Source organism: Lynx rufus, unplaced genomic scaffold (genome assembly GCF_022079265.1).
Source record: "Lynx rufus isolate CCGP_SWC_20201006 ecotype Redwood Valley unplaced genomic scaffold, mLynRuf1.p SCAF_3, whole genome shotgun sequence".
Taxonomy (NCBI): domain Eukaryota; kingdom Metazoa; phylum Chordata; class Mammalia; order Carnivora; family Felidae; genus Lynx; species Lynx rufus.
The window spans coordinates 161,902,299-161,918,736 of record NW_025814845.1 but is presented as its reverse complement, the minus strand read 5'-3'; the positions used below and the strand labels follow the sequence as shown (position 1 = coordinate 161,918,736).

General features: G+C 36.8%; 1 protein-coding gene across 3 annotated transcripts in view; it reads left to right on the top strand.

Moving 5' to 3' along the window:
• KAT6A (lysine acetyltransferase 6A) overlaps nt 1-16,438 on the top strand; it is a 114,034-nt gene that overhangs the window by 52,888 nt on the left and 44,708 nt on the right. For 2 of the 3 annotated variants that reach the window (XM_047090642.1, XM_047090643.1), the window contains exons 3-7: nt 6,953-7,061; nt 11,168-11,283; nt 11,867-11,948; nt 14,214-14,349; nt 15,710-16,026. In XM_047090642.1, the coding sequence (XP_046946598.1) occupies nt 6,953-7,061; nt 11,168-11,283; nt 11,867-11,948; nt 14,214-14,349; nt 15,710-16,026 (760 nt within the window). The remainder of the gene's footprint in view (nt 1-6,952; nt 7,062-11,167; nt 11,284-11,866; nt 11,949-14,213; nt 14,350-15,709; nt 16,027-16,438) is intronic. The other variant, XM_047090644.1, reaches the window with a different exon arrangement.

The window sequence follows — 16,438 nt, the reverse complement described above, 5'->3', positions numbered from 1 at the left end:
TCATCCTTGTATGTTTGCTCCCTTAAGTATGATATAATCTCCCTTACATATAATCTAATCCTAAAAGTAGCAGCAGATTAATCAAGTACTTTGCTATTACTAATGTTATTAATTATGGTAACTGAGTTTGAATCATAATACTATTCCTACTCTGCCCTACAGCTTCTTATAATGTAGACTTCTCCACTATGACTGTAGGTTACACAGGATTCTTTATCTGAACCCAAGTTGTTCTTTTTTTTAACCAGACTGCTGAAGTAATATAATATACTCTATATGTGAAAGTGGTACCGGTTTAGCACTAGTAGGTCATTACGTTGAATTATAACCTTATGTCCATATGCCACTAGTAGAGCTACTTTTCATACTCTTACCCTATTGTAAAAGGAGGGTAGGGGTGGGGAGAGACCCAAGAAGAAGAGTTGACACATTGGTCACACATTGGTCTTCACAGCCTCTAAGATGATTTTTGTTCTTTTATTGAACAAATTCTTCTGACATGAAGTTCTTCCCATCTGCTTTTTAAAAAGTGTGTAGTGGGGGCACCTGGGTGGCTCAGTTAAGTATCTGACTTTGACCCAGGTTATGATTTTGTAGTTCCTGGGTTCGAGCGTGGCATTGGGCTCTGTGCTGACAGCTCAGAGCCTGGAGCCTTCTTTGGATTCTGTTGTCTTCCTCTCTCTTTGCCCCTCCCCCCACCTCGTGTGCACACGTGTGCTCGCTCTCTCTCTCTCTCTCTCTCTCTCTCAAAAATAAACATTAGGGGCACCTGGGTGGCTCAGTTGGTTAAGCGTCCGACTTCGACTCAGGTCATGATCTCACAGTTTGTGAGTTCGAGCCCTGTATCAGGCTCTGTGCTGACAGCTCAGAGCCTGGAACCTGCTTCAGATTCTGTGTCTCCCTCTCTCTCTGCCCTTCCCCTGCTCATGTTCTGTCTCTCTCTGTCTCTCAATAAATAAACGTTAAAAAAAAAAAAGTTAAAAACATAAAAATAAAAAGTTTTCTCTAAAACTTCAGAAAAGTTTTTGCAAAATCTCCCTATTCTTGGGCGCAATCATCATTTTTGCTGACTTGAACACATTTATACGATTCTTCTAAAATCATGCATTCCCAGCTTCTTGACTTCTTAATTTTTTTTTAAATGTTTGTTTATTTTTGAGAGAGCAGGGGAGAGGGGCAGACAGAGAGAGAGAGAGAGGAACAGAGGATTTGAAGCAGGCCCTGTGTTGACTGCAGAGAGCCTAATGCATGGCTTGAACCCATGAACCATGAGATCATGACCTGAGCTGAAGTTGAACACTTAACTTACTGAGCCATCCAGTCGCCCCTTGCCTTCTTAATTTCTTTGTCTTTAATTATACTTTTTTCTGTCATCAGCTAGAGTGTTAACTTTATGAAAGTTGAGACTTTGGCTGCCTTTTTCACCATTGTTCCCTCAAATGTCTGTAATAGTGCTTACTAAATTTTTTTTTAATTTTTTTTTTCAACGTTTATTTATTTTTGGGACAGAGAGAGACAGAGCATGAACGGGGGAGGGGCAGAGAGAGAGGGAGACACAGAATCGGAAACAGGCTCCAGGCTCTGAGCCATCAGCCCAGAGCCTGACGCGGGGCTCGAACTCACGGACCGCGAGATCGTGACCTGGCTGAAGTCGGACGCTTAACCGACTGCGCCACCAAGGCGCCCCAGTGCTTACTAAATATTAAAGAATTCATGCACATTTGCCATTGGAGGTTTCCTTTATTAGATAGGACTTTAGACTTAGAAATCACAGATTCTAAAGTTTCCCTGTGGACCCCAGTCTTCAATCCTTTTTTCTTCCTGTGGACCTTTGTTTTTATTTCATCAGATTTCCATGGTACTTTAACTCCAGACACTTTTTATCAACCCCCACCTGCTTATGATCCAGCCTCAACATTGTGTCCCACTGTTTTAGTTGACCCTTCTTAACGCAGCACTCTGACCCCTGTGTAGTCAAAAATTCATATATAACTTTTGGCTCCACAAAACTAAATAAATAGCCTGCTGTTAACCTGAAGCTTTACCAATAATGTAAATAGTTAATTAGCACATATTTTGTATGTTATATAATTATATACTATATTCTTATAACAGAGTAAGTTAGAGAAAACAAAATCATAAAATAGAGGCGCCTGGGTGTTTCAGTAGGTTAAGCATCCAATTCTTGATTTCGACTTGGGTCATGATGTCATGGTTCGAGAGGTCAATCCCCCTTTGCACTGACAGTGCGGAGCCTGCTTGGGATTTTCTCTCCTCTGTCCTTCCCACCAAGAAAAAAGTAAAAAGTAAAAATCATAAGGTAACAACATACACTTGTAAAAAACCCACTTATAAGTGGACCCAGATTGTTCAAACCATGTTGTTCAAAGGTCAGCTGTGTTTGCATTTGCATTCTAGTGGACTTTACCCTTTGGCTTATCTCATCAGTCTACAGCTCTCTGATTTTATCGGTCCAAGGCTGCAGAGGAGTTAAGGAAAGATGTAGAGCTATTCTGATTGGAAACACCACAAATTACACTTTCTGATCTTAGCTGTGTGGTTAGGGCTGATTGACAGTTTTATTTTCCATCACTAATTGATTCTCTATCATCTTCCACACGGAGACTTCCAGCCTTTTTCTTTTCTTTTCTTTTTTTTTTTTTTCGCTTTTTGTAAATGCCCAAACTCATACTGGTCTACTTCTGTTTAAGTAAGTGACATTGTCTTCTATTTTAGTGAAGAGATAGAGGCCGTTTTGTAGGAACTCCATCAACTTTTCTCTCTTCTATTTTGAATTTATTCTCTATGTTAATAACATATTTTTCTGATTCTTTCTTGCCTGAAAAATGTGTGTCCACTTTCCATTTTGATAGGAGGGTTTTTTTTCTGCTATCTTTGCTCTTAGACCCAGCCAATCTCACTTGTCAGTTTTCTCAGTCAGCTTTCACTTTCTCCTTCCTGCTCTATCCAGCCAATTCCTGTCCCACTTTTGGCAGGCAATTTTTATGTCCTATTTTCCGGAAATAATGAATCTGTCAGAAATGAGCACCCTCAACATTTCCCTTTTCCCACCATATCCCACCTACAAATAGTGTGCATTGATACCATCCTATACTATGAAGGGCAGTCCCTTTATCCCTGCTTTAAAATTCGTCCTTTTTTCAAAACCAGTATTAATTATCCAGTAGAACTTTCTGAAATGATGGAATTGTTCTATATTTGTATTGTCCAGTACCATAATCACTAGCCATATGTGAATGTTGAGCACTAGAAATGTAGCTAGTGTGACCGAGGAATTAAATTTATTTTATTTCAGATTTAAATAGCCACATGGTTTAGTGTCTACCATGTTGAATAGTGTAGCTCTAAACCTTAACCATAAAATATGTTCCTGTTATTTCTTGTTTCTTGAATCTCTCTGACCATGTGTGTCGTCTTCTCCACATTTAAGTAGGTTTAGTCTTTTGCATCTTAAATACCTAGAACACATCAAAACCTTTTGCCATTTTTTTAAGCCATCTCTTGTCTGTTTTCTGTCCCTTCATGGCAGTTTCTTGGTTCCTATGACTTTAGCTCTTATCCTGTCATAGGATAAGACAAATCCTATCCTGAAAAAGGCTCACTATTAGTGAGGTCTTCAACTATTTCTCAGTTGTGCAATCCAGTAGATATTTTATCTTCCCCAAATTGATTGTTGGTTGCTCTCTGCTTCTTGAAATTCTTGTGTTAGGACTTCCTCTTCGTTCTGTTTTCCCTCAGACTGGTCCTTTCTTGTCCCCCCTCTTCCCCTGCCCCCATACTCTTCTGCTTAGACTTTGTCTCACTTCTCCAATCCCCTCTCCTTGTTCATTTTTACTACAACTTCACTCCTCTTGCTCACCAGGTGCTGTCAGTTGTCACCTACATGTTGCTGCCTTTTAAATCTCTCTAGCCTATTCTAATTTCCAAACTCCAGTGTTGCCTTCATGAAGCCACCATCCAGGTCAAGAAAAAGAACATTATCAGCACCTCAGAGTCCCTTTCCAATTCACTGCCTCTTCTTTTCTCTCTAAAGGTAACTGCTGTTTCAACTTATAACTATATAGAACTGTTTTAGAACTTTATATAAATAAAATGATACAGTATGTATTCTTCTGTGTCTTTTCTCTCATTCAGCATTGTTTGTAATAGTCACCCACGTTGTTGACTGTTATTTTCATTACTGTTTAATACTCTGTGGATATAGCACAGTTTATCTGTACACCCATTGCTGGTTATTTGGGTAATTTTTGTTTGAGTAAATTTTGTTATGAATAATGCTGTTCTTACCATTTTTGTGTATGTTTTATTGTACATATGTGTGTGTACTTCATTTGGTGGGTATATTGCTAGGAATGGAAGTGCTGAGTCATATGATATGCCTTTAATTTTATTTTATTTTTTTTTAATTTTTTTTCAACGCTTTTTATTTATTTATGGGACAGAGAGAGACAGAGCATGAACGGGGGAGGGGCAGAGAGAGAGGGAGACACAGAATCGGAAACAGGCTCCAGGCTCCGAGCCATCAACCCAGAACCTGACGCGGGGCTCGAACTCACGGACCGCGAGATCGTGACCTGGCTGAAGTCGGACGCTTAACCGACTGCGCCACCCAGGCGCCCCGATATGCCTTTAATTTTAGTGAATACTGTCAAATCGTCTTCAGAGTAGTTTTGTCAATTTATATTCCTATCAGCAGTGTTAAGAGTTCTGTTGTTCTAGTTTCTTATCAGCACTTAACTATTGCCAGTCTTTATAATTTTAGCCGTTCATGAAGCTCTACCTCCTTGATGGCTAATGGGTTGAGCATCTTTTCTTATGTTTATTGGCCATTTATTATTTACGTACCTGCTGTTGTCAAGTGCCTGGTGAAGACTTTTGCCTAGTTTTCTATTGAATTGTCTGTCGTTTACATACTGACAGGTAAGAGTTCTTAGTATATTCTGGCTGTGAGCCATTTGTTAGTTAAATATGTTGTTAATATCTTCCATTCTGTGGCTGGTCTTCTCACTTAGTGTTTACTTCCAATTTCTACTCCTCAGTGAATTCTTTCCTAACTTTACTCCCTGGTTCTTTTTTATATTCCTTTTTAAAGAAAGCATGTGGTAGTCTTTACCACAGCCACAATTATTAAGACAACTTCCAGCTTTTCATCTCTCATTTCATCTCTTGGCTGAGCAATACTGTTAATTTGCTTGTGTTGGACATTATTGATGTACCATCCAACTCTCTCACTAATCCACTTCCTTTTCAGGATTTTTCCTCTAACAGCCACTTGTATTTTGGTATTCTGACCTTAGGTCTCTTCTTTCTACCTGTTCTCCATGGGAGAACTCCTCAATTTTGAGAATCTTAATGCCATTTTATAGGTATATGATTTCTAGATTATTTCCAGACTAACCATTCTCCTGGACTTCCGATTCCTGTATCACAAAGCCCATGGGCATTGCTACATAGATGCTCCATAGGCATTTTAAGCTCCATGAGTCAGTCCCAAACTAAGCTCATCCCCCTCCTCTCAAGCTTGATTCTATATTTTCTTTGAACACCTTCCCTGTCAAGTACCTCCAGAAGAACTTAAGTCTGGGAAACCTTTCCTTGCTACCCATTTCCCCCGCTTGATTCCTCTGTTGTTTCTCATTGTAACACTTCTGTAATAGCACTGACAGACATTTTATCTGTTTTCACCAGTTGTCTAAAAGAATCTTGAGGTCTTTATGCCTCTCTCCCATATAAGTGGTTGAGATTTGACTGAGATTGCCTCCAGCTAAACACATCTAAAATCAGACTCAGCATCTTTGGTTTTCTTCTGATTTTCTTCTTTAAAATGACTTAACCTTTCACACCATCTTTTCATTAAGTCAGTCTTATTAAACTCATTTCCTTTTCTATTACCTTCCACAACTAGTTTATTTCTAAGTCCATAGCTGTTTTTTCTGTACCATTTTTTTAGCTTTGGTTCAGGTTCTTGTCTTCACCAGACTATTGTGGTCATTGTTTAAATGTTCTCCTCATTCATCTTTGATATTGCTACTGGATGTTTTGCTCAAATACAGGTGATTTTCTTTTGGTTCAGTAGCCTTCTATTGTTTTCTTCCTGCAGTGTAAAATCCCAACTTTATAAGACATTCAGTGGCAGTCTTCACAAACTGAAGTGATCTACCCACCCTCTCTACTACCACTTATGACAGAAACCATATCCTTTAAGCACTGGCTTTAGCAGACTGCACACCTAAATTTATCTTATTTATGTTACCTGCACTGCCTTTCTCTCCATCCTTTGGGCTGGAGGGGAAGGGGGGTAGCGTTGTAGAGCCACATGTAAGCCTAGGTTTAAACCCAGTTTTAACAATTGTTTTGTCTATTGTCCTTGGACAAACTTCTCAAGATCCCATAGCCTAGTACTAGTACTTAATACATGTTATCTTCCTCTTTCAACCCTTCTCCTCCAAACCACAACTGAAATTTATCTTTTATACTTGTACAGAGTACTTATTGGTTGTCTCTTCTACCACTTAAGGTCTGCTGCCTTGTATGGTGTTTATTTCTGCACATTTTATCACTTCTCTGACACCACATACCTTTTAAGGTCTGATACTGTGATTTCTTATGCCTAATTCAGTTGAATTTTTTGTTTCAGGTGAAGGATCTGCTTTGTCCAATCCATATTGTGTCATTTAGTTTCTGAGTGAAAATGATGGTTGGTATGTGATTTTTTTGGACCAAAGTTGTCACTAGAAGGACTAGTTGTAAAGGCCCAGCCAAAGCAGGCTTTGTTAAAACTCCCTTACTTAGTTGGAAATTTAGGAGAGTGATACAGTTGTCTTGGTTACATGTAACTCTCATAGGAATTTAAAACTGTAATTTTAATGTCTTTGAATTAATACTGAAAATAAAGTACTCGTACCTGAGTGAATTGTTTTTTTCTTTATAGCCCGTTGCTGAACCAATCCCCATCTGTAGTTTCTGTCTTGGTACAAAAGAACAAAACCGAGAAAAGAAGCCAGAAGAACTCATCTCCTGTGCCGACTGTGGCAACAGTGGTATGTAATCTCCTTTATTCCTTCTGATGTATGCTCTCAGGCAGGAGGGAAGTGTATTTAACTGAGATGGTATCCTTGATCCTTATAAAACAATACTTTGATGCTGGTTTTAGGTAACTGAGATGAATCTTCTAGGTGAGGGAGGGATTTAAATGTATAGTTGACATGTTTTATTCAGTTAATTTCAATCAGGTCTTAGTTTCGGATTTTTGTTTTTTATAAAAATCTTTCCACAGACTTATTTTTTCTTGTTGATCTTTATATTTGACTATCAAACATCTGTTCAAATCACAGCAATCAGTTTGAAATTATTGCTAGCTTCTTTAATAATCACTACTTATCTTTCTTGATTTATGCATCAGGCTTTATGAATAGAACGGGGATGATAACACGTTTGTTCTTCTTGATAGAAACTTAACATGTGTCACATTGGGAAATGGAATGTTGACACTGCAATTTAGTGAGCTGTGTGAGATCCTGAGGTCTAAAAAAGATTTTGCAAAGACTCTTCTAGTTTGTCAATTCTAGAGATATTCTTGGTCTATATTTTCAGAACTTAAAAGTTTTTGTAGGGAGGCCTTAGTAAATCAACATTATCTCTGATCATTGGCTTAATTTTCAGTGTTTTATATCTATAACAACCATGATTTAGTCAAGAAACCAGAAATCACTCTAGATACTTCAAGAGGAAAGAAATTTAATGAGAGAACAAAATATTTGTGAAATTATTAGAAATGCTGAAGGGGAGAGCTCTATGCTGGGCTTTAGGGACTGATCTTAGAATATCGCAGAAGTGATCCACCAGGGGAGTCACTATATCTGTCTCCATCTGGAAGAGGTGGAAGCAGGGGGCTACTGGGCTGTAGCTGGATATTGAAAGGCTGAATTTGGCCATCGCCACATTTACCTCTGGATGGCCACGAAGGTGAAAAGTGGCTGGGTACTGGCAGTACCAGAAGAAAAGTGGTCTTTGTTTCATTTCTCCCTTTCAAAAAGTCACTCAAACATCCAGTTGGTAGGAGTTAATTCATATCTAGAGCCAAGCTGCAAAAGAGTCAAGGAAGTACAGTTTTTAGCTTTTTGGTTTTTGTTTATAGAAGGCTTTAAAAGAAGGTGGGAAGAGATCTTGAGTGGTAGGTGACCATATTCCAGCATAATAATCACAAACAGTAATGAACTTGGGATGGATTTTACAGTTAAATATAAACCATAAAATCATAAAATATTAGATAAAAATATAGTGACATGTCCTATAATGCATTGACTTCCAAACTATTTTAGTAGGAGCACCCTTAAGAAATTGTATGGGAGCCCAAATACATAAAACAGATAAAAATCTACTCAGGTGAGGTGGGAATAAAATGGGGGTGGAAGGAGAGTTGTGGTATACCCCTGTCTTCTAAGAAGCATTATATTTGGGGTGGTCTCTGAGTTCTTTGCAATTTGAAAACAGTAGAGGGAACTTTTAAAGAACTAGTAGAATAAATAACTATTGGTTATCTGTTGCTATAGAAGCAAACCACCCCAAAACATAGCAGCTAAAAGCAACAACAGTTTTTAATTCATGTTGTTCCTGTTCGGAATTTGGGAATGGCCTGCCTAAGTCATTTTTACTTGGAATCTTTCATGAGGTTGCAATCAAGATTTTAACTGGTACTCAGTTATCTGAAGGCTTCCATTCCATGATGACTCACTTGGCTGGCATGTTAATGCTGCCTGTTGACAGGGAGCCTCAGTTCTTTGCCATGTGGACCTCTTCATAGGGCTGTATGAATTGCCCACAGCACATTGAGGAGGGCACCTGTTGGGATGAGCACTAGGTGTTGTATGGAAACCAATTTGACAATAAACTTCGTATTAAAAAAAAAAATGAATTGCCCACAGCATCCCCTAAGCAGGTATCTGATAGAGGTAGCAAGGTGGAATCGGCAATATCTCTTGTTACCTAGCCTTAGCCTTTCATTGCAGCACACAAATCAGCCCTATTCTGTGTGGGAGGGAACTACACAGGTGTCAATTTGTATTCTTGCCAGAAGACAAGAACGTTTGGAGGGCAGCTTGGAGCCTGACTATTAGAGTAGGCAAGGAAGAAAACTATGAACATAGTTAAGTATATGATATTTGATATTACCGAAGTGAGAACTAAAATACCCAAAATTTTAAAAAGCAATAAAGTTTTGGGGAAAATAATTGCATTAAATATGATAAAGGGCCAAAAGCTACGAAGAGCGTGCTTACATTTCTAGCATAAAGTCAAAGGGCAGAGCCTATGAACGAAAGTTAATTGTTGAACATATTAAAAAAACATTTTACCCAAGTAATTATAGGCATGCACACCAGTGCAGCAGTGAAAGCTGTTTTATAACTTTTATAATAATAAAATTTGAAAAAGAGCCCAAACCTAGAGTTGATGAAATTGTATTAAAACATTGGTACTTTGCTGGTATGTTTCTTTCATTTCACTTACCAACCCCACTTACAGAAATTTATTTTAAGGAATTAATTTAAAAGAAGGATGGGGCACCTGGGTGCCTCAATCGGTTAAGCGTCTGACTCTTGATTTCAGCTCAGGTTATGATCTCACGGTTCGTGAAATCAAGCCCCACATCTGGCTCCATGCTGACAGCTCAGAGCCTGCTTGGGATTCTCTCTCTCTCTCTCTCTCTCTCTCTCTCTCTCTCTCTCTCTCTGCCCCTCCCTTGCTCACATTTGCGTATTCTCTCCGTCTCTCTCAAAGTCAATAAATAAAAGAAGGGAAGAATCTGTAGATATAAAGTAATTCATTGTAGTATTCTATTACAGGTAGTAGTTTAGTTAACAATAGGGAAGTAGTGTCAGGTAGGTTATAGGGTATCAATCAGTTTAAAGAATATAAAGTTTACTTGACTAAAAGGATGAAGAAAAGCAAAACAAAACTGTATATACTCTATAATTAAAATCATGCAAGCACCTTTAGGAAGTCTACAAAGGAAAAGTAGAATAGGAAATGGCTAATCTAGGACGAGGAGATTATGAATGAGATTTTTACACTTTCTCTCCCATTTTCCTTTAATGTCAGTGATATTTTGATAATAAACTTCATATCATCTCAGAGAAATTTAGGAATAGAAGGGAGAGGAGAAAAAATAACCAGCCTTTTCTTTCACCAAAGAAAAATAAACATAACCAACTTTTAGAGGAAAAGGACAAATCCTCCCAGAGTGAAGGCAGATTTACTTTTCTATAATTTTGAGAATCAAACAGATACTAACTCTTTTGGAAGAGGAAAATTTTTTCTGTTGCTGTTAATTTTGATCACAATAGAAATATTGTTTAGGTATTAGTTTTTAGCTTGAGTGCCTTAAAATATGAGGAAGTAGCTCACTTTAAATGATGGGATTTAATAAAAATAGATTTTCAGTTATAAAAGTAATACGTTATTGCTAAAAAATTGAGAGCACAGAAGGGTATAAAGTGAAAGGTAAAATCCTTATTCAAAATGTTTATAGTTTTGAGGCACCTGGGTGGCTGAGTCAGTTGAGCATCCGACTTTGGCTCAGTCACGATCTCATGGTTCGTGGGTTTGAGCCCTGAGTTGGGCTCTGCGCTGACTGTAAGGAGCCTGTTTGGGATTATCTCTCTCTCCCTCTCTCTCTGCCTCTCCCCGACTCAAGGGTCTCTCTCTCTCTCTCTCTCTCAAAATAAATAAATAAAATTTATAAAAAATATTTTAAAAATCAAAATGTTTATAGTTTCATATCTTAGGACATTATAGTTGCAAACAGTTTTTGTGTCCTTCCAGAAATGACCTGAGCATATTATGTATTGGTATACGTATAAGCATGTGTATACCCATGATGCTTTAATGCAGGCTTATTACAAGTTAGGAGTTTGTCAGGTGTTTTATAATCATATTGGGGAGGTGGTGTACTAAATTACACTTAGCATCAGTACAACTGAATTGGAATGCCAAATCCTGATGAGACACGTATGGCAAGCTTTCAAGGACATCTCTTCTTTGATATATATTTTGATTTAAGGTAATTGCCTTTTTCTTCATCATTCCTTTAATACAATTACAAAATGATTCTTGATTGTTTCATTTGAGAACTTTCCCCTCCTGTTAGGTCATCCATCCTGTTTAAAGTTTTCCCCTGAATTAACGGTTAGAGTGAAGGCCTTACGGTGGCAGTGCATTGAGTGTAAAACGTGCAGCTCCTGTCGAGATCAAGGCAAGAATGCAGTGAGTATCCTTGCTTTCTGATGTGACTATTTCATTTAGAAGTAGAGTGTACACCTAATATTTTCCTCAAAGTTTTGTTGATTATTTTCCATTCCCTTGGTCCAGCAGAATTTGAAACACTGGTCCCATTCAATTACACATCATTAGTTTAGAATACTTGGTATTTGAGACTTGGATTCTTTCTATTCTAGGTAGTTTCTAAAACACCTTAATTCTATGTTTGCAGAAAGACTAAGCTACTTTAAAGAAATACTTCTGAAATTTGTTTGAGTATTATGGAGGCATTCATTTAGGAATGGTCAGTGTATTAACTACAAATCATCCTTTTCTCTTTTCCATTAGAACAAACTAAAGTTAGCTTATATCTGAAAGTTATGAAACTGTAGTTCTTTATTAAAGATTAGATGAAGTAAAACTTTTTGCTAACTTGGAGTGTCCATTTACTCAGTTTAATGCAAATTAAGGAAACTTTTACTACTATAGTAGCTCATCATCTTTGTGAGATCATTGAAGCTTTCTAGGTTTTATGAAGCCGTGTTTTTGTTTCATAAGGTTAAGCAGAACTGTCCCTTCTCTTTTTTAGGATAATATGCTCTTTTGTGATTCCTGTGACCGAGGTTTTCACATGGAGTGTTGTGATCCGCCACTCACCCGGATGCCAAAAGGTGAGAAGTACTTCCTGAAGTCAGACTTGCACTGTAATGGGCAAATCCGTGAAAGCACTTTTTGTCTACTTTGTTAAAATGAAAGAATAATTTCCGTCTTTCTATTTGGGGTTGTATAAGTAGGCAGAGAGCTGGCACCTTAAAGGTGGGGACAGTCTGTTTAGGCATCTTGACATTCCTATGTGTATGGATTCATTATTATCTTCCTCTATTTTCAATGTTTAAGTATCCATGGAGAGTGAAGTGGTTCATTTATGAGTATTTGCCAGTCCTATAGCTAGAGGACAAAATACATGCCTTATGTAATTTTGAAACATCTCTTTCTATAAAGGTAGAAATGGAATTGTATTAGATCATGTTGATTATATCAGTATTGGTTATTTCACTGTTCATCACTTTTGAAAGGCCTAGAGCCTTTTTTTTTTTATAAAATAATTTGTAAACAGATAATTTTTGTGTGCTAAATCATAAGAATATAGCTTAATGTATTCTATTCTTTTGACTCCTATTCCTTGACAAGTATTTGGTTGGGATGTAACTGCCTGTTGGTTGAACTTCCATCCTATTATATGCTTATAGTTTCTTAAAAAAAAAAAAAATCCAGTTAGTGTCTCTTGCTTTGCCTTATCATAAATTCCATTTTTAACTCTGTTTTTGTGACTTAACAGGTTTCTTAAGTAAAATGCTTATAGAGTATTTTATAATTTCTGCTCAGAAAAAATTTTCCTGTGGATGGGAAGGGATTCAACCTTAGGTATAGTTAAGTTATTCCACTTAGAATCTTAACTTGAGTCTCTTCTTATGTCACTCTGTGGGTTGTTAGCTTCTGGAAAATCTTAAATTGATATGTATTGGAAGAATAAATACCCCCTTTGCTACCTTTTCCATTTACTTGGAAGTTTGGGCAACAGGTCTTCTGAGAATCCTTCAAGATAAGAAAGATTTTCTTAGGACTTCATTTGTTTGTATTTAATGCCTACAAAAGAAGTTTTATAGCAGCTTAAAGCAGGAATCATTTTATTTTGAAATAATTGCAGACTGACAGACAAGTGGCAAAAATAGTACAGAGACTTCCTACTGTACCCATTACACAGCTTCTTCTAATGTCAACTTCTTATAAAACTGTAGTACAGTTACTGAAACCAGGAAACTAACATTGATATGATACGATTAGTAAATCTATACACCTTATTTGAATTTGTGGTCCAAAATCCAGTGCTGGATTTCATACTGCATTTAATCATCATGCTTCCTTAGTCTCTTCCAATCTGTTAATTCCCTAGACTATCTTTCCTGACCTTGACACTTTTGAAGAATACTCGTTAGCGATTTTGTAGAAAGTTCTTCAATTTGGGTCTGTCTCTTTCTTTATAATGATTAAATTAAGATTATGAAGTTTGACAAGAACACCACAGAATTGATACTGTGCCCTTCTTAGTGCATTGTAGTGTAGGTGTATAATACTAATATGTCTTATTACTGGTAATGTTAACTTTGATCACTTGATTACAGAAGAAACCTGACCTTAAAGTTATTCTTTTTCCTCTTTGCACTGACTTTAGCATCCATCAGTGATTCTTGTTTGTACCAGTTTTACTTTGGTGTTTGCATATTGATGATTTTTCAGCTTCCATCATCCCTTCTGTATTTACTAATTGGAATTCTGCTGTAAAGAAGAGCTATCGCTTTTCCAATTATTTATTCAATTACTTATATTCTTATGGACTGATGGGTATTTATTTTATTCAGTGGGTTATAATCCATTGACATGATTATTTCTTTTTTTTTTTTGTTCAGAATGACCCAGATTTGGCTATTGGGAGCTCCTTCAAGTTGGCTTGTAGGTCCTTTTGACATGCCTTCCTCATCTTTTGAATACTTTTCCATTTTCTGGCACCATGAGATGCTTCAGGTTATCCAGTATTTTCCCTGCTTCAGTCCTGGAATCATCTATTACTTAAGGGAACCTGGCTTCTTTTCTTGTAGAATCTGGGTGCCAGGTATAGACCATGGTTTTTTTTTTTAACTGAGGATCAGTGGACTTCAACCATATGTGGGCTTCAGAATACTTGTGCGTCTTTTCCAATCATTTGTAGAATTTTGTGTGTGTATGTTTTCATGTTTATTTTTTTAGGGGGCTTTCATCAGTGTTTTAAAAGAGTTCTTGACCTAAAAGTGGTTAAGAACTACTGGCTTAGAGTATCTGAATTCTTTCAGTGTATCTGTGTCTATTGTGCTTTTATGTGGAATTTGATTTTTTTATAGGTATGTGGATATGTCAAATATGTCGACCTAGGAAAAAAGGACGAAAACTTCTACAGAAGAAGGCGGCACAGATAAAACGGCGCTATGCTAACCCAATAGGACGTCCAAAAAACAGGTTAAAGAAACAAAACACGGTGTAAGTTGTACTTGTGGCAAGGTGAGGGGAGAAAAGAATAGGGTTTGTCTATAGTGTAGGAGTCACTTGTTTGCTTTATGAAAAAAATTTTCAGTTGTTACAACTGGCACTTTCATGTAATAAAAAGGGCTAATACTTACTGAGCTCTTAGTAAAGAGCTCTTTATTCAGTAGAATAAAGTTAGAACAAAGTTATTAAAGTTCTGAGTGTCTTACAGTGTGTTAATCATTTAATTTTCCCAACAACCAAATGAAGTAGATACTGTTGTTACTCTTATTTTTCAAATAAGAAGGAAATAAGGAAACTACATTTTATAATAAGTGTTGAACTGGGATTAAAACCCAAGTAGCCTGGCACCAAAGTCTGACTCAACCACTGTCTTATATTGTTCCTCTTATGTAAACAAAGAAAAAATTATGTTGCTATAGCATTTCACAGATTTCTCATGTAGTCTCAGTAGTTTATATTAGATGTACAAATCACTGCGTAGCTTTTTCTGTTGAGGCCATAGCTAAGTCGCATTTCTGTGTCCTGATGTAAAATAAAATAATGTATTTTTCATCTATTAGCAGAAATCAGGTATATAATTATCCCTTGTGGACTAGGAAACTGGGCTATGTCTGGAGGAGGTGGGGCAAGATTCAGTAGTAGTTTTTTTTTTTTTTTATGGAGTATTTCTATAAGTAATTCCCCTTTGATAATATGCAAAATATCTTTAAGCCTATAAACCTCTATTAAAAATTTTACCCACCTTTTCTACAGTTAAGAGTGTCTTAAAGATGACAGTCTTAATAACTGAAAGGAATGGGCATTAGCAGCTTGAAATATATAGCACCAGTATTGTAGTTCATATTTTAAATCTTAAATCTAAGCTTTAAAATATTCCTATGAGATAATCTTTTGATTTCTGACTTTCAGAGGGTAATACATCCTTGTGTTTAAAGGTAAAGTGTAACTCTGAGTTGGTGCAGAGATCATGAGACTTTATACTTGGAAGGGTCTTAGTTGTCATCTGGTCCAACTCTCATTTTATAGATGAAGACACTGGTGTTTAGACAATGTGATTTCTCCAAGAGGTATAGCTAGAAAGTGGCAGAATTATGAGTCAAACATGCCTTCTGACTCCCAACCTAGGATTCATTTTGCTATAAAATATTAGGCTTCCTGGAAGTAGATATTTCTAATAACTATTATTTCTCATTCCCTGTAGTATTTATGATTTATGGAATATTCTTAATTGTGGTTTTTTTTTTTTTAACAAAGCCATAGGTTATTTACCAATTACAAGTTATATATTAAATAGAAACCTTTTAAAAATTTCTTTTTTAATAGTTACCCTTTTCCCTGTTTGATTCTTTAGATCAAAAGGTCCCTTCAGCAAAGTTCGAACTGGTCCTGGAAGGGGTCGTAAACGTAAAATCACTCTCTCCAGCCAATCAGCATCGTCATCAGAAGAAGGATATTTAGAGCGAATAGATGGCTTGGACTTCTGCAGAGATAGCAGTCACCCCTTGAAGTTCAACAAGAAAACCAAAGGGCTCATTGATGGCCTTACCAAATTCTTCACCCCTTCCCCTGATGGGCGGAAACCTCGAGGGGAAGTGGTAGATTACTCTGAGCAATATAGAATCAGGAAAAAGGGCAACAGAAAATCAAGCACTTCAGATTGGCCCACAGGTAAAAGTTCACTTAGAAGCAAAATGTATTCCACAAGTGCATTATTTGAAATAACACTAGTTATCTGGAATAGGTTTATTTGATTATTAAACACTGGTTATGGAATAGAAGAAGATATTAAAGATACTTATTTAGATGAAAGTAAGGTGGTAATAACTATGGCAGAAATTGAGAGGCTGAAGATGAAGTTGCAAGAATGGAGAAATAAGAGCTCGTAGGAAAAAGATGGTGCTTTTTTGGTAGAACCACAAAGAATCTTCCTATAGAAATTTAAGCCATAACCTTAAGTCAAGAATATCTTTACATTTCATAAATTACAAAATAAATCATGTGATGAGCATCATGATGCTTGCTTTATTTCCAGAAAGAAATTAGAAAGAATGTGGGTAGATAAAATACTGTTGATCAAGTA